The sequence below is a fragment of the Eumetopias jubatus genome, unplaced genomic scaffold (assembly GCF_037043125.1).
Source record: "Eumetopias jubatus isolate StellerSeaLion01/CBP00866 unplaced genomic scaffold, mEumJub1_p1.0 scaffold_15, whole genome shotgun sequence".
Taxonomy (NCBI): domain Eukaryota; kingdom Metazoa; phylum Chordata; class Mammalia; order Carnivora; family Otariidae; genus Eumetopias; species Eumetopias jubatus.
This window is the reverse complement of record NW_028274821.1, coordinates 8,382,548-8,404,794: the sequence shown is the minus strand read 5'-3', so window position 1 is coordinate 8,404,794 and position 22,247 is coordinate 8,382,548. Positions and strand designations below refer to the sequence as shown.

The 22,247-nt window shown below is 42.5% G+C and overlaps 1 protein-coding gene across 1 annotated transcript in view; it reads right to left on the bottom strand.

Annotated features, from left to right (window-relative positions):
* LOC114219771 (histone-arginine methyltransferase CARM1-like) overlaps positions 1-22,247 on the bottom strand; it is a 294,102-nt gene that overhangs the window by 75,061 nt on the left and 196,794 nt on the right. Inside the window, exon 5 of the mRNA XM_088018780.1 lies at positions 2,112-2,222. Coding sequence (XP_087874906.1) covers positions 2,112-2,222 — 111 coding nt within the window. The remainder of the gene's footprint in view (positions 1-2,111; positions 2,223-22,247) is intronic.

Below are 22,247 nucleotides of genomic sequence, written 5' to 3'. Positions count from 1 at the left end.
TGAAAATCTACGAGTGGGCACCTTTAACTATAGGGTTCTCTCCTCATAAGCTTATATTCTCTTCTCCTTTTCTAGAATTCCATACTTAAAGTCTACTAGGATCATAAAGAAAAAGAAAAGGTGAGGTATGAACTGTAAAAAGTTATTTTCCACACATAGAACCAAATAGGATTAATATCTAGAATATAGAAATCATTCCTACAAATGAATTAGAATTAGAAAAATAATTCAAAATAAAAATTGTCCAAAAAAAAAGACAAAAACAAAAAACCGAACAGGTATTCCATAGAAGAGAATGGCCAAAACACTCTGCAAAGTTGCTCAAAGTCATTATTAAGTGGAAAATGCAAATTAAAACTGCAAACATCAAGTCATGTTGATATAAATACCAGATGGGCAAAAATTCCAAAGCCTGACAATACCAAGTGCTGACAGAATTGCAGAACAATGGCATTCTTGGTTACTACTGGACAGAGTGAAAACCAGAAGAGCCACTTTGGAAAACAAGTGAGCATTACAGAGCAGAGTTGAAGGTAGGCCTGACCTATGACCCAACAATTTTACTGATGGGTATATGTTGAGGAACTCTAACAAAGATGTAGTGGGGAGTGTTATGCAAGAATATTCCTAACAACACTTTTATAATGGAGGCCATCCAAAGTTTGCCAACAGAACAATGAGCCAACAACTTGAGGCATTTCATACAAGGGAACACACTCCAGCACTAAAGATAAAGAGACAACAGTTGTCTGCATCCACAAAATGATCATCGGGAACATAATGTGGGATGAAAAAAGCAAATTATAGAAGAATGCATACATTATGATTCTATTTATGGAAAGTTCATAAGGGATTTGTTTTTGGGGACAGAAATACATGTGGTAAAACTCTATAGAACAAGGGAATGACAAACAAAAATTCAAGATAGCGGTTACCTCTGTTTAGAGCAGAAAGGAAAAGCAATCAGGACAAGATACATGGACCTTTAATGGAAATGCTAATGGCCTATTTCTGAAGAGAGGTACAGGGCCCACGTTCATTGTATCACGATCCTTTACACTTACACATTTTACAAATATTCTTTTGCATGTATCTAATTTTCAATAAAAAATTTTAAGAACTTGTGAAGTAGCAAATGACCAAAAATATTTTATCCAACATTTGTCTGAAGGGAAAAAGCATATAACAACATGCCAGCCATTGGGCTCTTGCACTCTTCCTTTCCAAACATGCCACACTGGTCTACTTGTCTCCAGTCCCTCTTTGCTCACTCAATCCAAAGCCAACCAACACCCTGAGCTACTGCCGGTTGTCCGGGACTGGGAGAATATTATGCGATGTTCATCAGAAGGAACGGCCAAGCTTCGCTCTCTGTCATCCTACCCCTCATTAAAACTCAGGCCTCCTCCAACTGTGAATGACAAGCACATTACCCTGTTCATGCACGTGCACACACACATCCATTCTCTGCAGCTTGATTGTGTTATTATTATATACAAGTATTACTGAAAGTGATTGTTACCTGACTCTTGACTTGGACTTATTCTCTAATATTTGTATAAATTTCATAATGGTAATAGAGTGCTATATTAAAACAAAGCATCTCCCTATCCTCCAATCGGAGCCTCAAATCTGAAAAAGCTCCCTGAAACACAGACATCTTTCTATGTTCCAAATACAACCAGGTAGCAACAGCTCCTTAAGCCCAGAGTAAAATTTAAAGTGAGTGGTACAGCTATTGTCCACACAGCACTTAAGAACAAAATAAATCTACCTCCAGGGAAGTCTGACTCCTCACCTCAGCAGGTCGTTAAAGATAAGAAAACATTCACCTCCCCCAGGCCCACCTGCTACCCTGTGGGTGGGGATGAAGAAAATTTTGCTCTATTTTCAGTATCATGAAACGTTTTAAAAACTGTTTTCCTATCAATGACTACAGTGAAGTCTGGCTTCTTGCAGCAGTAAAATCCCAACAGGGAAAAAAAAAAAAAAACAAAACAGACTGGTAAAAAAATTCTTCTAAATGACCTACCTGGAAGAGCCCATCACCCAGTCCCCTGAAGTTTACCGAAGACCTACTTAGTAGCCTCTGTAAAAATACAACCACTTACCTCAGCATATTGTGCTACTGAACTGGCTTCAACAGCATACACTCTCCTAGCTCCAGCCTGTACAGCAAAAAATGATAGTATTCCTGATCCGCAACCAACATCTAGAACAACCTGGAGGAGAAAGCAAAGACAAGAAAGGGTGAGAACACACGCAGGTGTCCTGGCCCCATGCCAGCTGTGAGCCTTGCCATCAGACTTAATTAAAGTACAAGCTTTGCTCTTTATAAGTGGTCTTACCTTGGCCAAGTTATGAATCTTTGTGAGACTCCTTCTTAGATGTTTAACGGGGTTAACAATATCCACTTTTTAAGGTTTGCTACAGGGATTAATGAACATAAAATGTATATAAAGCACTTGGCACCTAATTGGTGTTTTTCAAATCATTGCTCTTATTATTATAGTTTCTTTGTACCATGGATTGCTTTTAGTATGTTTAGGGCCAAGAAAAGTAAAGTGTCATGAATGAGCTTGCTTATCAAATCTGTTAGCATGAATAAAATGAAAACTGTCACCAGTTTTTATATGTTTTGTATGTTTTATATATATAATTTTATTAAATAAATAAATATATTTTTTATTTATTCTGAAATAGCTGAAGATAAAGTCTCTAAAAATCCAAAAGTAAGGTATGTGCTTGTTTTTTATCCAGGCTCCTCCACAAAGTTGGGGAGGTTTATAAATGGAAGGTAGGAGGGTATTAACACAGTGGACACATGGAATCTACAGACACCTTTCTTCTTTTCTCTGTGTTCAGACCTGGGATTAAATCGAGAAAATCACCATTCACTTGTGCACTCACAAGCACAAGGGCGCAAGGTTTGGGCCGACACACTAAGAGCAAGCAGTGGATGGCATGTATTGGATACCCTCCCCAAACACCGCCGAAGCCAAGGCCCAAATCTCAATCTGATCACCGAAATTTCAGGCTACAGAGTTCCTGCCACATCAATGACTTTGACTCTTAGCATCTTTCAGCACTAGCTTTGAGCAAGACATTTTGATTGGCTCCAAATGCTTACAATAAACATTTGAGTAAATAGCATTATTATGTCTACTTTGGAGATGACCAAATTCAAGTGCAGACTGACCAACCAGCCCAAGTTCACTTAGCAGCAGACAGGGGAGTTAGAACTTGAATCTGGGTATTTCTGCCTTCACCCAAGCTCATGTTCCATGAAACCATACACTGTTTACTTAAATTCATCTTTACAGATCTGACATTTTTAACACAATGGGACCAATAGGCAATGTTTGACAAGGAAACAAAGTATTACTTTTTGTAGGAAATTTAGAAAAGTTTTTTTTTTTTTTTTTTACTTAATAGCAGGAAAATTTTTCCAATAAAAAAATAGGAAATATCAAGATGGTGTGTGTGTGTGTGTCTGTGTGTTTTAACCATAGTACCACACTGTGCTGACACAGATATTGTGCTATTATTCTAACAGAGCATGCTGTTAGTGACGGGTTCACAGTGCTCACTTACATTAATTCTAGAACTGTGGCTGTATTCCATATGGTTTCCTAGGGTTTGGGTAATTAGGAGCATTACCAATTTAAAATGTCACCCAGGCTCTGGAATTTGCTGTCAGGCTGTCTATACTTTTAGAAATACCAACATTCGCTTCCCCTCATCCTCCCTTGGAAATACATCTTCACATGGGCCCCACTCCGTTCCAAGAACACCTATGACCGCTGTTTAGGGAATGAAGGCCATTAAGGTAGACGGTACAATCCACAGCACCCTGTCCCCCCCCCCCCAAAAAGATACACCAGATCCAAAAGAACCTTTTTGGAACCTTATTCAATAAAAATATAAAACTTTAGATTCCATGTTCAGTCCAAAATATGGATGGAAAATTAGGAAACAATGGAAATTGCACCTGCTTGCTCTGGTGACAGGTGCCCTAGAAATGTGTGAATGATGCTCTTTTTCTCTTTTATTAGGGTGCTTGAAGCACATCTTAGAACAGTGTTTTTCAGTTCTCTTGACCCTGCAGATTAAAACCAAAGCAATGTTTGCCACTAGGAGACAGAGGAGAGGGGTGATGGGGAGAAAGAGAAAAAGGTCAGAGATGGGAGGGAGCCTGATGTATGTGGTTCAACCTCTGTCAAACCAGTCCGTTTGGTAGAAGATGCTCTAATCGACCCAGACCATATCTAGAGAAGAGAAGAAAAATTACAAACTAAGGCAATTTTCCAAATACCTTATTTCAATACCTAATTTCAGGCCAAAATAACCTTATTCATTTGGTTACTTCAAAACGGAGCATAGGCCTTGGAAAAGCAGATAATGTCATCTGCTTTCCACTTGTGTATTTAAAAAATTAATAGAGGGATTTTCAGTCTGGGGCTGATAGGAGAGGGTGGGGAGTGAAAGGAACATTTTGCCTTGTCTACATAAGCCACGCGACATTGGGAAAAAAAGCTTTGGCGGGATTAGAATAAATTCTCTGGTGAAAAAAAAACAAAAAACAAAAACAAAGGCTGAAGCAAATATTTAGGCTCTAATGGAAATACACTATCCTTTCCAGTTGGGGTTTCCAAATCTGGGAGGAGAGAGGACGCTAACACAGGGTTTCTAAAGGATGTTCTCCTGACACTATTTGATCATCAAGCCTCCTTGGGATGGGAAGTACATAGTCTATCCCCATTTTATTGATAAAGTAACTGAGGCTTGGAGACACTGCTTCCAGCTCAAGGTAACATGGCTGGTAAGTAGCAGGGCCAGACAGTGCTCAGCCTCCACACCACTTTGGCCGCCTTCTGTGTGTCAAAAGGTGAGAGGAAAGGGTGTTCCGTGTAGAGATGAAAATCTGATCACATCACGCCCTAAGGAGACCCCACCAATGGTGCTACGCGGCTAAGGGGAAGGTCCCCGTCTCCTTGGGATGTTGTCCTTGGGCCTCACAAATGCAGCCCTGAGTGACTTTCCTGGCTCTTTTTCTATAATTCTCCTCCTGTCCTCCCCAGCCCTCCTAGGCTCAGCAACTGCATGCCTCTCCCTGATTCTAGGCTCTCTCATGTGCCATCCCTGCCACAGAGGCAGCTGACAGCCCCCCAGAGTTTCATGCTCTCTCAGAGTCCACATCTCCGTGTGGCCACAGGACCACTTCGGCCCAATGGAGTGTGAGGGGAAGTAATCAGGGTCCCTTCTGGGGGAGGGTGGCTGAAGGTACATTGTGCCTTCCCCACACTCTCGGCTCCTTATGAACTGGCACTGGAAACCAGCTCCTGGAGCCAAAAAGAGCCCAAACCCCTGGGTCACCCCTTTGGGAAGAGCCACTCAGAACACACTGGGCATGGCATGAGAAAGAAAGATTTTATTATGTTAGACCACTGAGATTAGAGACAGTTTGCTTTAGCAGTTGGCTTACTGCTGGGTGAAATCCCACATCTCATTTTTCTACCTGGGGAAGTGAAGACCAAGCCCAGAGATCACATCTTTGGGATGCTTTCTCTGACCTCCCCAGACAGTCAGTGTGGGCTGGGCTCTGTGTGCCCGGTACATAGCTCTCCAGGAGAGCTTACTACAGGATACTGCAAGTATTTCTTTACGTGTTTGCCTTCCCTGCTGGACCCATGAGCTCCCCAGAGACAAAAATCACATCATTTACCTCTCAGCCCCTAATACAAGAGGAAAACAAAAACCATTAATAAATATTTGTTAACTAAATGACTGAACGCAATGAGTTAATAGGGCAGTCTCCTCATTCCAACATTGCCTTGAACTATCTCTGGAAAAGGCTTATCACTTTTTCCAGCCATCTCAACTCTGGGAGTGTTCCTGCATGAAAAGCTAGCAACCAAAGAGGCTAAGCCCAGGATGCCCTTGCCTTATTAAAGACATATCCTGAACTGTTTTACCCAACCTTACCTTCTGCTTCCTGGCCTATTTTTTTTTTAATTTTTATTGTTATGTTAATCACCATACATTACATCATTAGTTCTTGATGTAGTATTCCATGATTCATTGTTTGTGCGTAACACCCAGTGCTCCACGCAGAATGTGCCCTCTTTAATACCCATCACCAGGCTAACTCATCCCCCCACCCCCCACCCCTCTAGAACCCTCAGTTGTTTTTCAGAGTCCACCGTCTCTCATGCTTCGTCTCCCCCTCCGATTTACTCCCCTTCATTCTTCCCCTCCTGCTATCTTCTTCTTCTTTTTTTTCCTTAACATATATTGCATTATTTGGTTCAGAGGTACAGATCCGTGATTCAAAAGCCTTGCACAATTCACAGCACTCACCATAGCACATACCCTCCCCAGTGTCTGTCACCCAGCCACCCCATCCCTCCCACCCCCCACCACTCCAGCAACCCTCAGTTTGTTTCCCGAGATTAAGAATTCCTCATATCAGTGAGGTCATATGATACATGTCTTTCTCTGATTGACTTATTTCGCTCAGCATAACACCTTCCAGTTCCATCCACCTCCCTGCAAATGGCAAGATCTCATTCCTTTTGATGGCTGCATAATATTCCATTGGGTATATATACCACTTCTTCTTTATTCATTCAACTGTCGATGGACATCTTGGCTCTTTCCACAGTTTGGCTATTGTGGACATTGCTGCTATAAACATCGGGGTGCACGTACCCCTTTGGATCCCTACATTTGTATCTTTGTGGTAAATACCCATCAGTGCAATGGCTGGATCGTAGGGTAGCTCTATTTTCAACTGTTTGAGGAACCTCCATACTGTTTTCCAGAGGGGTTGCCCCAGCTTGCATTCCCACCAACAGTGTAGGAGGGTTCCCCTTTCTCCACATCCCCGCCAACATATGTCGTTTCCTGACTTGTTCATTTTAGCCATTCTGACTGGTGTGAGGTGGTATCTCATGGAGGTTTTGATTTGGATTTCCCTGATGCCGAGCGATGTTGAGCACTTTTTCATGTGTCTGTTGGCCCTTTGGATGTCTTCTTTGGAAAAATGTCTGTTCATGTCTCCTGCCCATTTCATGATTGGATGATTTGTTCTTTGGGTGTTGACTTTGATAAGTTCTTTATATTTTTAGATACTAGCCCTTTATCTGATATGTCATTTGCAAATATTTTCTCCCATTCTGTCGGTTGTCTTTTGCGTTTGTGGACTGTTTCTTTTGCCGTGCAAAAGCTTTTTATCTTGATGAAATCCCAATAGTTCATTTTTGCCCTTGCTTCCCTTGCCTTTGACGATGTTTCTAGGAAGAAGTTGCTGCGGCTGAGGTCGAAGAGGTAGCTGCCTGTGTTCTCCATTAGGATTTTGAAGGACTCCTGTCTCACATTTAGGTCTTTCAACCATTTGGAGTCTATTTTTGTGTGTGGTCTAAGGAAATGGTCCGGTTTCATTCTTCTGCAGGTGACTGTCCAATTTTCCCAACACCATTTGTTGAAGAGACGATCTTCTTTCCATTGGACATTCTTTCCTGCTTTGTCAAAGACGAGTTGACCACAGAGTTGAGGGTCCATTTCTGGGCTCTCTATTCTGTTCCATAGATCTATCTGTCTGTTTTTGTGCCAGTATCATACTATCTTGATGACAGCTTTGTAATAGAGCTGGAAGTCCGGAATTGTGATGCCGCCAGCTTTGCTTTTCTTTTTCAACATTCCTCTGGCTATTCGGGGTCTCTTCTGGTTCCATACAAATTTTAGGATTATTTGTTCCATTTCTTTGAAAAAAGTGGATGGCATTTTGATGGGGATTGCATTGAATGTGTAGATTGCTCTAGGTAGCATTGACAGATTCACAATATTTGTTCTTCCAATCCATGAGCATGGAATGTTTTTCCATTTCTTTGTGTCTTCCCCAATTTCTTTCATGAGTCTTTTATAGTTTTCTGAGTACAGATCCTTTGCCTCTTTGGTTAGATTTATTCCTAGGTATCTTATGGTTTGGGGTGCAACTGTAAATGGGATCGACTCATTAATTTCTCTCTCATCTGTCTTGTTGTTGCTGTATAGGAATGCCACTGATTTCTGTGCATTGATTTTATATTCTGCCACTTTACTGAATTCCTGGAGGAGTTCTAGCAGTTTTGGGGTGGAGTTTTTTCGGTTTTCCACATAAAGTATCATATCATCTGCAGAGAGTGAGAGTTTGAATTCCTCTTTGCCGATTTGGATGCCTTTGATTTCTTTTTGTTGTCTGATTGCTGAGGCTAGGACTTCTAATACTATGTTGAATAGCCGTGGTGAGAGTGGACATCCCTGCCGCATTCCTGACCTTAGGGGAAAGGCTCTCAGCTTTTCCCCATTGAGAATGATATTCGCTGTAGGTTTTTCATAGATGGCTTTTATGATATTGAGGTATGTACCCTCTATCCCTACACTCTGAAGAGTTTTGATCAAGAAAGGATGCTGTACTTTGTCAAATGCTTTTTCTGCATCTATTGAGAGGATCATAGGATTCTTGTTCTTTCTTTTGTTAATATATTGTATCACGTTGATTGATTTGTGGATGTTGAACCAACCTTGCAGCCCAGGGATAAATCGCACTTGGTCATGGTGAATAATCCTTTTAATGTACTGTTGGATCCTTATTTGCTAGTATTTTGGTGAGAAATTTTGCATCCATGCTCATCAAGGATAGTGATCTGTAATTCTCCTTTTTGATGGAGTTTTTGTCTGGTTTTGGAATCAAGGTAATGGTGGCCTCATAAAATGAGTTTGGAAGTTTTCCTTCCATTTCTATTTTTTGGAACAGTTTCAGGAGAACAGGTATTAATTCTTCTTGAAATGTTTGGTAGAATTCCCCTGAGAAGCCATCTGGCCCTGGGCTTTTGTTTTTTGGGAGATTTTTGATGGCTGCTTCAATTTCCTTAGTGGTTATAGGTCTGTTTAGGTTTTCTATTTCTTCCTGGTTCAATTTTGGCAGTTGATACATCTCTAGGAATGCACCCATTTCTTCCAGGTTATCTAATTTGCTGGCATAGAGTTGCTCATAATATGTTCTTATAATTGTTTGTATTTCTTTGGTGCTGGTTATGATCTCTCCTCTTTCGTTCATGATTTTGTTGATTTGGGTCATTTCTCTTTTCTTTTTGATCAGTCTGGCCAGGGGTTTATCAATCTTGTTAATTCTTTCAAAGAACCAGCTCCTAGTTTCGTTGATCTGTTCTACTGTTCTTTTGGTTTCTAGTTCAATGATTTCTGCTCTGATCTTTATTATTTCTCTTCTCCTGCTGGGTTAGGGTTTATTTGCTGTTTTTTGTCTAGCTCCTTTGGGTGTAGGGTTAGGTTGTGTATTTGAGACCTTTCTTGTTTCTTGAGAAAGGCTTGTATTGCTATATACTTTCCTCTTAGGACTGCTTTTGCTGCATCCCAAAGATTTTGAAGAGTTGTGTTTTCATTTTCATTGGTTTCCATGATTTTTTTTAATTCTTCTTTAATTTCCTGGTTGACCCATTCATTGTTTAGTAGGATGCTCTTTAGCCTCCATGTATTTGAGTTCTTTCCGACTTTCCTCTTGTGATTGAGTTCTAGTTTCAAAGCATTGTGGTCTGAAAATAGGCAGGGAATAATCCCAATCTTTTGGTACCAATTTAGACCTGATGTGACCTAGGATGTGATCTATTCTGGAGAATGTTCCATGGGCACTAGAGAAGAATGTGTATTCTGTTGCTTTGGGATGGAATGTTCTGAATATGTCTGTGAAGTCCATTTGGTCCAGTGTGTCATGTAAAGTCTTTATTTCCTTGTTGATCTTGTGCTTAGATGATCTGTCCATTTCAGTCAGGGAGGTGTTAAAGTCCCCCACTATTATTGTATTGTTGTCAATGTGTTTCTTTGCTTTTGTTATTAATTGCCTTGTATAATTGGCTGCTCCCTTGTTAGGGGGAGAGATATTTACAATTGTTAGATCTTCTTGTTGGATAGACCCTTTAAGTAGGATACAGTGTCCTTCCTCATCTCTTATTACAGTCTTTGGCTTAAAAATCTAATTTGTCTGATATAAGGATTGCCACCCCAGCTTTCTTTTGGTGTCCATTAGCATGGTAAATGGTTTCCCACCCCCTCACTTTCAATCTGGGGGTGTCTTTGGGTCTAAAATGAGTCTCTTGCAGACAGCATATCGATGGGTCTTGTTTTTTAATCCAATCTGATAGCCTGTGTCTTTTGATTGGGGCATTGAGCCCATTTACATTCAGGGTAACTATTGAAAGGTATGAATTTAGTGCCATTGTATTGCCTGTAAGGTGACTGTTACTGTATATTGTCTGTATTCCTTTCTGGTCTATGCTGCTTTTAGGCTCTTTCTTTGCTTAGAGGACCCCTTTCAATATTTCTTGTAGGGCTGGTTTTGTGTTTGCAAATTCCTTTAGTTTTTGTTTGTCTTGGAAGCTTTTTATCTCTCCTTCAATTTTCAATGACAGCCTAGCTGGATATAGTATTCTTGGCTGCATATTTTTCTCATTTAGTGCTCTGAAGATATCATGCCAGTCCTTTCTGGCCTGCCAGGTCTCTGTGGATAGGTCTGTTGCCAATCTAATGTTTCTACCATTATAGGTTACATATCTCTTCTCCCGAGCTGCTTTCAAGATTTTCTCTTTGTCTCAGAGACTCGTAAGTTTTACTATTAGATGTCGAGGTGTTGATCTATTTTTATTGGTTTTTGAGAGGGGTTCTCTGTGCCTCCTGGATTTTGATGCCTGTGTCCTTCCCCACATTAGGGAAGTTCTCTGGTATAATTTGCTCCAATATATCTTCTGCCTCTCTCTCTCTTTCTCCTTCTGGGATCCCAATTATTCTAATGTTGTTTCGTCTTATCATATTGCTTATCTCTTGAATTCTGCTCTCATGATCCAGTAGGTGTTTATCTCTCTTTTTCTCAGCTTCTTTATTTTCCATCATTTGGTCTTCTATATTGCTGATTCTCTCTTCTGCTTCATTTATCCTAGCAGTTAGCGCCCACACTTTTTGCACCTCATCAATAGCCTTTTTGATTTCGATTTGGTTAGATTTTAGTTCTTTTATTTCCCCAGGAAGGGTGTCTCTAATAACTTCCATGCTTTTTTCAAGCCCAGCTAGTATCTTTAAAATTATGATTCTGAACTCTAGGTCCGACATTGTACTAATGTCCGTATTGAGTAGGTCCCTGGTAGATGGTACTATGTCTTGTTCTTTTTGCTGAGGTGATTTTTTTCATCTTGTCATTTTGTCCAGAGGAGAATAGATGAATGAGAGAACAAAATGCTAACAGGTTAACAACGTCCCCAGCAAATATACTCTAAACAAATCAGAAAAGACCTGAAACCAGGGGAAAAGAAAGGGAAAGAAAGAGGGAAAAAAAGAAAAAGAAAAAGATAAAAACAAACAAAAACATAACAAAACAAAACAAAAAAACAGAATATGATCAAATATGATCAGGCTAGTGCATAGATCAGTGCCACACACTAGGTTTTGGGTGTATTTTAGTCTGTTAGAAGAAAGTGCCTCCTAAAATTTTAAAGAAAAAAAGACTTATATATGTACAAAATAAGGGTTGATACAATGAAGGGATGGAAGATGACTGTAAAGATGAAAATTATAAAAGATTTTATAAAAGGAATTCATAAGATAAGAAGTTGTTTGAAAAAAGAAAGAAGATTTAAAAAAAAGAAAAAAAAGGGAGAGAATGTGATCAGGCAGGAGACTAGAACAAAGCCATACACTAGTGATTTAGGGTATATTTGATCTGTTAGAAGAAACTGTATCTCAAAATTTTAAAGAGAGAACAACTTATATATATATGCCAAAAATAAGGGTATCTACTATGAGGGGATAGAATGTGGCTCTAAAAATGAAAAGTAAAAAAAGTTTTTTTCAAAAAGGGATTGATAAGATGTTGGTTGAAAAAGGGAAAAAGAAAAATTAAAAAACAGTTAAAAAATTAACTTTGAAAAACTAATGAATCATGGTAAAAAAGCCATGGATTCTATGTGCAGTATTCCCCTAGCGCTGGAGTTCTCCCGTTCTCCTTGATCGGTAAACTTGGTCTTGGCTTGCTGGCTGTTCGTGCTGATCTTCTGGGGGAGGGGCCTGTTGCCGTGGTTCCCAAATGTCTTTGCCGGAGGCGGAATTGCCCCGCCCTTGTCGGTCCGGGCTAAGTAATCTGCTCGGGTTTGCTCTCGGGAGCTTTTGTTCCCTGCAAGCTCTCGGTACATCCTTGGAGGACCAGGATGAAAATGGTGGCCTCCCAATCTCCACCCGGAGGAGCTGAGAACTCGGGGCCCTGCTCCTCAGTGCGCCCCCAGAGAAAAGCAGTCACTCCCGTGTCCCCGGCCGCACTCCGTGCTCACCCGGCCTGTGACCGAGCGTTTCTATCTCTGGCACCCGACCCCGTGTGGAGTCTCCAAACCCAGCAGATCCCTGCGGTGCGCTCCCGCGCCGCTCCTCCCGGGGGAGGAAGGGGAGTCTCCCCGGATCTGCCGCCTGTTGGGTCCCTGCTGCAGGAGCAGTGGCCCGACTGGGCCGCGGATCACAGTTTACGGCCACCCCGAGCTGAGAGCCCGCGCCTCGGCTCCGTCTCTGCAGCCGGCTTCCCCGCTCCGATCCCTGGGAGCTCTGCCGCACTCAGGCACCCCCGGTCTTTCTGTGACCCCGAGGGTCCTGAGACCACACTGTCCCGCGAGGGTTCCACCCCCCGCTTAGCCACTGCAGCGACGTCCCTCCGCGGAGCCGACTTCTAAAAGGTCCGATTTTGTGCTCCGCGGCTCTAGCACTTGCCAGAAGCAGCCGACGGAGGCCCCCTCCCCTGCCGTCTGTCCTCCCGAATATCGCCTCGGATTCACTTCTCCGCACGTCCTACCTTCCAGTAAGTGGTCGCTTCTCTGTTCAGAGAGTTGTCGCTACTCTCCTCTTCGATCTCCTGTTGAGTTCGTAGGTGTTCAGAATGGTCTGATCCCTGTTCAGCTGAATTCCTGAGACCAGACGAAATCCAGGTCTCCTCCTCCTCCTCCTGGCCTATTTCTTATTTCTTGGCCTCCAAGCCACCTCACAGACTTGACGTTTATACAGTTTCTCTTCAAGATCTCTGTCCTTCCTCCTTGACTTTGATCCCAACATGTCCCTTGGGTCACTCTTGTGACCATCTGTGGCAGGCTTCATGGAAGGTTCCATGTTCCTTTCTGCCCCAGGACCTTAGTATATGCTGCTCCCGTTGTGTGGGGGTGCTCCCCCCTGCACACTCTATCATATCAGTTTATGGCAAATTTTTTTTTACCTACTCAGTGCTAATTGTGCTGGCTCTTTTCTATTTGCTTCTCTAGATCTGTGCTCCACTCTCCTCCACCTGCTCTTTGTCAGGAGGCTAACCTATGTGGACTGCACCAATGGCTTCCTTGCCATTGGACTCCAGGTGGAAGCAGTCAAGAGAAAGGACAACAGGAAGTCAAAGTGAGGACAGTGAGGTCAGGTGACTTATTCTCCTGGTCCTCCTTCCTCGGTCTCCATGGATCAGATGTCCCCGCTACCCAAAGCCGCAGTTTCTACTGGGCTTCCATCTTTACAGCTATGACCATCCTGTCCAGTCTCCACTCTTGCTAGTGCCAGGCTGCTTCACTTCCCTATGCTGGTTCCCTTAACTGTGCCCATATCTTGGTATACAGTCCCGTTATTTAACTCTCCTAAAGCATTGTGTCAGGTGTACCATCTCTCTCCGGCAGAGTCCTTGGCTGATATACCAACTCATCCTTCAGATTCCAAATGGCTCTCCATGAGAGAAGACATCCCTACTCTTTGCTCCCCTCCCAAGCGAAGTAAAGTCCTCCTCTTGTATGCTCTCTTATCATCACCTCCTCATGCCCTTCCTTTATAACACTCATCACAGTTATAGTTTTCTATCCAATGAGTGGTTATTTGATTAATGTATGCTCCCCTGGACTGTAAGGTTGATTAAGGGAGAGGCTTCCATCTGCTTCTCACCCACCACTGAATCCCTGATAATAGCACAGGGTCTGGCACACAGTAGAGACACTCACTAAATCTCTGTTGAACAAACTGAATACATAAAAATGTGTCTCACTACCACAGATTGGGAACCAATCCATTACCCAGAAAATACTACCTCCTGAAAAAGCAACTTCTACCAGCATAACACATCCTCTCCAATCTAGTGATCCTAAGCATCCTTCAAAGGATGATTTTTTTTTATATTGTCATATTATCATTACACTATGATCCAGTTGGCTCTTGTATACAAGTGCTCCTCTGGAGAGAGAATACATCCTCAGCTGCCCCTGATACACAGGCAGTAACTGAAGACATGGCTAATTTGGGGCTTACATGGGGGAGCATAAGAAAATGGTATGAAATCCTGCCAGAACGAATAGGGAAAAGTCAACAATTGGTCCATGTAATAGTGGCCAAAAATTCTGAGACTTTATTTGTAAATAAAGTAAGTTTAAAAAATATTAAAAAGATAGGGTCATCCTTTTGCTTATATAGATGATTTTAATTACATGCTTTAGTGGTTTTCCTGGGCAAAGAAATCCTGCAAAATGTTTGGACAGAGCTAAAAAAGCTCCAAGTGGGTTCAAAGCTCTTTATTTGGATTTACTAGATTAAAACTAATGAGGAATATCTGGGTCTTTATGGAAGTGTGAAATAAAATTATTCTTGAATAATGGAGTAAAAATAAAGTAAATATGTACCATTTGTTTTATACTTATTGTGTTGTTATGCCTGTGTAGGCATCACCTTATTTACTTGTGATGACAACTCTGTAATCAGAGCACTATTAGTTTCTCCATGTTGTAAAGAGGCTGAGAATCTGATGAAGTTCAAGCTGTGTACTTAATAAATGGCAGAGATGAAATTAAAAAAAAAACAACAACATACCTAATTCAAACCCTGCTCTCTTAACCATTCCCTTCATCTTCCAGCTATGTTATTCCTTGTACTATTCAGGCTACAGTAATATTGTCCACATGTAGCCTTCTTTTTGCCCCTGGATTTTTACAATTGCCTTCCAAGAGTGAGGTCCTGATCATCCCACAATCCATTCCTTGTGTTATGCCAGTTATTATTTATTATTTGTGCATTTTCTTTCTTTGCTTGAGCATATCAATTGCTGATCTGAATTGCAATTCCCCAACTGCAATTTTTCTTTGCCCTGTATGCCTAAATTCTGTGCCCAACCCACCTGTCCACTTCCATGGCCAGCAGTGCTTCTTCCGGCCATCCTCTTATTAAAACTGCAGACACCCCCACCAAACCACCCACAGTGATACACAACCCATGCTCTTGCAGCACTGTGCACACTACCACCATTACGTGCTATGGACTGCCTTCCTCCATAGACTGCACCTAACTTTGCCACTATCTCTCTTGACTGACAGATGGACTAAAAAGCTTCTAGGTGGTAACAGAATGAAGGAAACTGCATGGCCTTTTGTGGTCAGAGAAGAAAAATTCCAAATAATCTCAAGGCCTGCAGAAGACATCCCTTAAGACGACTTAAATCTTGTACAGATAATTAGCGCTTTCATTACGGCATAAGAATCCTGCTGTGATAGCTCCTCAGAAGACAGGATTCTACGTCTGCTGTGCAGTGAAACTTGGATTCAACCAAAGAGCTGTCTGTATTTAAATAATGCATAATTAGTGCTTAGGAAACCTTGCTTCATCCTGCCTGGTCTTCTGGAAGAGGAGAGATAAACCCATCACCAATCTTTTAACCACCTTTTCCCCAGTTCTCCCATGATTATGGAAAACACAGAGTATGTTGATCACTCTTAGTTTATCTTCTGATGATTAACCCCCTTCATATGCTGCCAATGGTCTTAGATGAGTGCACCTAGCCCCAAAGCTTTAGACACTCCATCGGACATCTATTAAATGCCTCATGTTACCCACCGTGCCAAGCACTGCTAGGGGCTGGGAATGCAGAGATGAATACAGAGAGAGATGTGTAAGAAAGAAGCATGACAATATGTTATGGTGGCAATGATCGAAGGACATAAAGGGCACAGCAAGAATATGAAGGAAGAATATACCATCAAGGAGTCTGGAAAGACTTCAGTGAGGTAAACAGAGCAATGAAAATTGAAAGTTGAGTCAGTGTTATGCTCTTGGCATTGAGGGAGTGGCTGAAGCACCTGTGAATGACAGAGCCAGTCACATTTAGGAGACGGTAAATTTCCTCAGGAGCACGATCTGTACGCTAGAGGTAGAAGTAGGCTGACACATGAAACATGAACATGGCACGACCAGAAGCTGGAGAAACTGGTAGATACTTGATCATAGACAGTCTTACATACAAGACCAAGAGCTTGGACTGGATTCTTAAGCAAAGAAGGATCATAAAATGTTTCAACAGGAGAATTCTTTCACTGTTGCATTTTTTAAAGTATTTTATTTTTTACTTAAAAATTTTTAATTTACATATAGCTGACACACAATGTTATATTAGTTTCAGGTCACTGTTGCATTTTAATAGCATCACACTGGTGGCATGGGTTGGAGGGCACAAACTCGGAGTAAGCAGAGCTCAGAGGAAGCAGAGCAAATCCAGGTGGTTACTAACCAATATCAGTCCCTTCTTCCTTCCTCTCAGGACCTCAGTATTAGTGAGTATTTATTCCCCTGCGTGTGGTTTACCATCCCCCAGTCTGAGGGAGGGATGCTGAACCATCTAGCACAATTCTAGCTAGTTCCCTTCCTCTTGCCAACGATGGCTTGAGGCTTGGGTGTGTGATATAATGTTATTAATGAGACCTGAGGGGACGTCTTCTGGGGGCTTTTGGGAAATAGTTTCTCCCCCCTAAGACAGACACACAGAAAAGATGCCTCTTCCTTTTTGGACATGGTTAAACTAGGGTGTGATGTTCAGAGTAACTGGGTTAAAACACCTTGGAGCCACACCACCTTCAACTGTTCTAGCCAACTTGAGTGAGGTGCTTCTCCTGTGTAAAGCCAAAGATATTTTTATTCTGGTCCAAGTAGGAAAACTAACTGGAAGACTGGCAACTTTCCAGGAAAGGTACACTAAGAAGGAAAACTGAGAATGAGCTGGGGGACAGAGGGGAACGGAAGAGTTGCAAAAATGCTAAGTTAATAGAAGCTAAAGGATTTGGAGACTGGAAAGGAAAAGAAAAGGTCTAGATTGACTCCCAGGTCCCTGGCTGGGGTGGCGTTTATAATCCATTCGGGTTTTGCGTCATTCCAAAACGGAACATTTGCCTCGCTGTTTGGCTGGAGTGTCCCTAGAAAGCAGGTGTGCTGATCTTCAAAACTGGGACCTGAGTTTCATTGCTCCTGCTGCTGCAGCCGCAGCCCCTGCTGCCTAAGGAGTCTGCTGCGGGGGCTCCTTTCGTTCCTGAGACTGCTCAAGGGCAGCACAAAACCGCTCTCCCCACTCATGCCCCATGCATTCTGTTCCTTGCCTCCTGCCTAGTTCCCCTGTTGCTTGTGAGGCGCGAGGAAAGCACTACAGCACCTGCTCAGCCCTCATGCATGTGTGCCCTTGAAGTACAAGGGAGCTGACACCCCCTGGAGGCGAGCTTTGACCAATGCAAGATGGCGGCCAGCAGACAAATCATTCTCCTCTCCTCGCCTTAGATGAACTACTTGGAGATAGAGTGGCTTCACATGGCCCCTTTGAAAGACAACAAGCAATCAGTTTTTCATAGAGCTGTGGCGAGCGCAGTAATATGCTCTCTTATTCTCTCTTTCTCTCTCTGTCCTTCCTTCCTGGCCTCACCCCCCGTGACTCGTGCTCTCCTGAGATTGCCCTCCCTAACAAAGTACTAGCGCCTAAACCTCTGTCCCATGATCTGTGATTCAGGGAACTGAGGCTAAGAAAATTATGGAAGTTATATGAAATTCAACATGTTTACTGCCACTTTTTTTTCTGTTATTCTGTCTTTCTAAATTCTAAACCCAAACCACCACTGAATCTGAGTGGCTGTCAATAGCTCAAATTTAGGAAATTAAGTGAAAAGCAGAGCCCAAGTTCTAAGTTCATCGGAGCCCAATTCCTGGTCTAGTGCTAGAAAAGATCAGATTCTAGTATAGTACTTACACCTGCTTATTAATTGATTGTTGGGTCCTTTGTAACTGCTTCTTAGTGATTTTTATCTTTTTTTTTATTTTTTATTTTTTTAAAGATTTTTATTTATTTATTGAGAGAGAGAGAGAATGGTAGAGAGAGAGCATGAGATGGAGGAAGGTCAGAGGGAGAAGCAGACTCCCCGCTGAGCAGGGAGCCTGATGCGGGACTCGATCCCGTGACCCCAGGATCATGACCTGAGCCGAAGGCAGTCGCTTAACCAACTGAGCCACCCAGGCACCCAGTGATTTTTATCTTGTCTACTTACATTCTTATCCTGGAAAGCAGATATTAAAACCAAGTCACCTACTTTAGAAATTGTTGTTGCATAGAGTGTTCTATCTAATTCTTTAGCAAAGTCAGTAGCTGCTCCAGATTGGTCCTTCATGGCACTGCCCTGGAGGGAACTTGAAGGCTTAGAAATTCAACCCTAGGAATTTTCTAAACTGGCTTGCATCCAGTGAGCAGGCAGTCCATCAGGCCGAAATTAATAGTAAGATAACCAATAAAACCATAGTAGTGAAATATTAATCCTTCAAACCCCTCTTTTTCTTCCCTAGTTCCCTCACATGCACAGCTGATACACTGACAATATCACCTTAGCAATCTGTCCCTTCTTTAATGATTTTGCAAAAGTGGCATCTGGTATGATGGTCATTAGTACCATTTACCAACTATTTCTGGTTCTCCTTATGTGCACATGGTAGAATCTCGCTCCCTTGTTCTTTAAAATTAGGAGTGACCACATGACTTGCTTTGGCCCATGTAATGTGGTCAGAAATACCACGGGTCACTTTCAGGCAGAAGGTTTAAGAACCAGGGGTGTGGTCTGCCACTCTCTCTTCTCTGCATGTTGCATGCGGACATTACTCCTTCAGTCTGGGTCCCAGGGTGAGAATGAGACAAAGCACAGCCCTCAGCTGACCCCTAATGGATTAAATGAGACATAAAGCTCTGGCCGTTTACGCCACCTACGTTTGGGGGTTGACTGTTAACAGTAACAGAACCCAGTCACCCTAACAAGTCTGAGTAAGTCATACCCTTGATCGATGATCTCGGATTCAGATACCCCAGTGAGGCCCGTCCTCGGCATTCTGATGCTGTGCTGAGACTATGTAGCTGCCTATGTAGCTCGCTAAATTCTTACAGCCACTATATAAGTGTTCTTACCCCAATTTAAAATTAAACTCAAAAAAATTAAGGGCACATGTCACCATCTTGAAAGATGCAGAGGGGCTTTAAGCACACATACCTTGGCCAGAAGTCTGTCTCTTGCATTAAAGCCCCCAGCTCTCTCGTTCCCAAATGCCCTAAAAAACAGTCAAACGGTCTGAGACCATTATTTATTCAGTCTTTTTGGCTCTCCCTGAAAGCTGCACTTTGCTTTCATACCAAATGAAAGCATTTTCCTCTGCCGACTCTGGTATCTTTCTCCCGTATTCCTTCAGGAGCAGACTCTATTGAAGCTCAGGAGAATCCTGGCACAGACACACCATCTGCCTTCATGCTCACATTCGGGAAATCTACACGGAGGCTCCCTTAAGGCGTCAGGGGTCAAGGAAATCAGTTAAGACTGAAGCCCATTTCTATGTCTTTCTGTTCACCTCTACCTCACAAAATTAATCCCTGGGAGAAGTTCTTATGATATATGACCCAACATGAACCTTGGCCTTTATACTGGGTTGAAAAGTGTCTCCCAGAATTCATGTCCACCTAGAACCTGCGAATGTGACCTTGTTTGGAAATAGGTTTTTATAGATATATTAAGATAACAACATATTGGATTATGGAGGGCCCTAAATCCAATATGATAGATGTCATTACAGGAAGAGAGAAACCTACACAAAGAGACATAGATGCCTGGGGAGAAATGCCACATGACAACAGAGATTGGAATGATGCATCTGCACGTCAAGGAGCACCAAGGATTGCCAGCAACCACAAAAAGCTAAGAAGAGGCAAGGAAGGATCCTCCCCCAGAGCCTTCAGAAGGAGCATGGCCCTGCCAACACCTTAATTTTGAACTTCTGGCCTCCAGGACAGTGAGAGAATAAACTTCTCTTGTTCTAAGCTACCTAGTTTATGATAATTTGCCATGGCAGCCCTAGGAAACTAAAACAGCCTCCAAAGTCCAAGCCATAGGGAAAAAAAAAAATGCCTTACTCAGGTCTCTCCATGGATGTAGAGATAGAGATACACACACCTGAGTTTGCATATAACTACCACTTAGTAGCTGTGCACCCTAAAGCCAGTTACTCAAATATATGTATCTCCGGTCCCTTCATCCATACTATTAGACTAACAAGCTGTATCGTATTTGTTTGCTCTGTGGTACAGGGGTACTTGCCATTCTTTTGTGCCTCTCGGCATCTGAACCCCTTCCTGGGTTTGGACAGCGCCCCACTTCTGAGACAGCACCAACTTCCCAGTAGGGAAGCGGAAGGTGTCCAATGCTCTTTTCCAGCACCCTTGAAGCTAAATCACAGGCATGACTGATGTTCGGCCAAGATGATGTGCTTTGCACACGAAGCTCAGAACGTGAAGATTTGGGGATGCCACAGAATCCGTTCAGATGTGGTCACAGATGCCTCCAGATTCCAGCATGTCAGAGGGACGTTCGAAGGATAGCACCCAAGGGCAGCCCCAGGGGAAGCCTGCGCCCCTGGATCCTGTACCTTTTAAGGCAATTCTTTTCTCTCTTTTTCTCCTTAAGTCAGCAGAGCTGGTTTCTGATGTTGGCAGCTAACAACCCTAACACACAAGTACTAAGTGAGATGAGACGTGCAAAACATGTAGCAGGAATCCGGAGTTAGTTCCTTTCTTCCCACCTCCCCACGCAGTAATGAGCAAGGATTTTGCTGTCAACAGGTCAAAGACTATGCTCAGGGGCAGGAAGTGGAGGGTTAAAAGAATGGATTTCTTTAAATGTGGCATATACACACAATGAGTATTATTCTTCCTTAAAAAGGAGACCCTGCCATATGCAACACCATAGATACATTTGGAGAGCATTCACTAAATGAAAGAAGCCAGACATGGAAGGACCAATACTACATGATTTCACTTATGTCAAATATCAAAAATAGTCCAATGCATCGAAGCAGAGAGTAAATGCTGGTGGCCAGGGGCCGGGGTGAACGAGAAACAGCAAAGTATTAGTCAAAGGGTATGAAGTTTCAGTTATGCAAGATGAATAATTCAATTCTTATTACTAGATATCTACTGCACAGCCTGATGTCTGCAGCTAACAGTACTGTATCGCATACTTAAAAGAATTTGCTAAGAGGACAGATCTTACTTTCAAGTGTTCTTATCACAAAATAATAATAGTAAGTAAAGATGGTAGGAGGAAACTTCTGGATTTGTTTATGGCATAGACTGTGGTGTATACCAACACCACCAAAGTCATCCAGTTGTACATGTTAAATATGCATAATTTTTTGATGTGACTCATACCTCATTAAAGAGGTTTTTGGAAAAAAAGTAAGGAGGCAAGAGCTGTCTCATCACACGCAGACAGGACTACTGAGCGGGCCTGTGCTGGATCCTTTATTCCCACCGATGATGAAGGTCAGGCCTCATTAGTGCGCCAGGTTAACCAAGGGTGTGCAGCATTTCAAGGCGGGAGGAAAATTTCAGAGGATGAGAGACAGACTCAAGGACTTTTGACCAAGCTGACGACAAGCTCACAGCGAAGAAAACTCACACTGGAAGGGCCTGGAGCTCAGGCTCTGCAAATCTGAATAGCAGCTGACAATCTGGGCAGGCTGCTTTGCATGTTTGTTGTTGTTATTTATGGGTTTTTTTTTAAGTCTTCAAATCCCCGAATCCCTTCTGCCTAAGCCAACTGCATATTTGAAGGCATGAAGCAGCTGTTGCGATGGGGGATTCTCTCCTCTGTGAAAACGCTGATTTAAAAAAAAAAAAGTAATAAGCTCCCGGCTCCTGCTTACTCTCCTGTTTCCAGCAACTTGTGCCCTGACAAATGAAGTGTCAAAACATTTCCAAATTAAAACCCTACAGTTCACACAGCCCCACACCCTCAGCAGGATGGACTTCCCCTGCTTGGACCCAGCACACACTTGAAGAAACTAAAAATAGCCAGATGGCAATTAACAGAAACTCT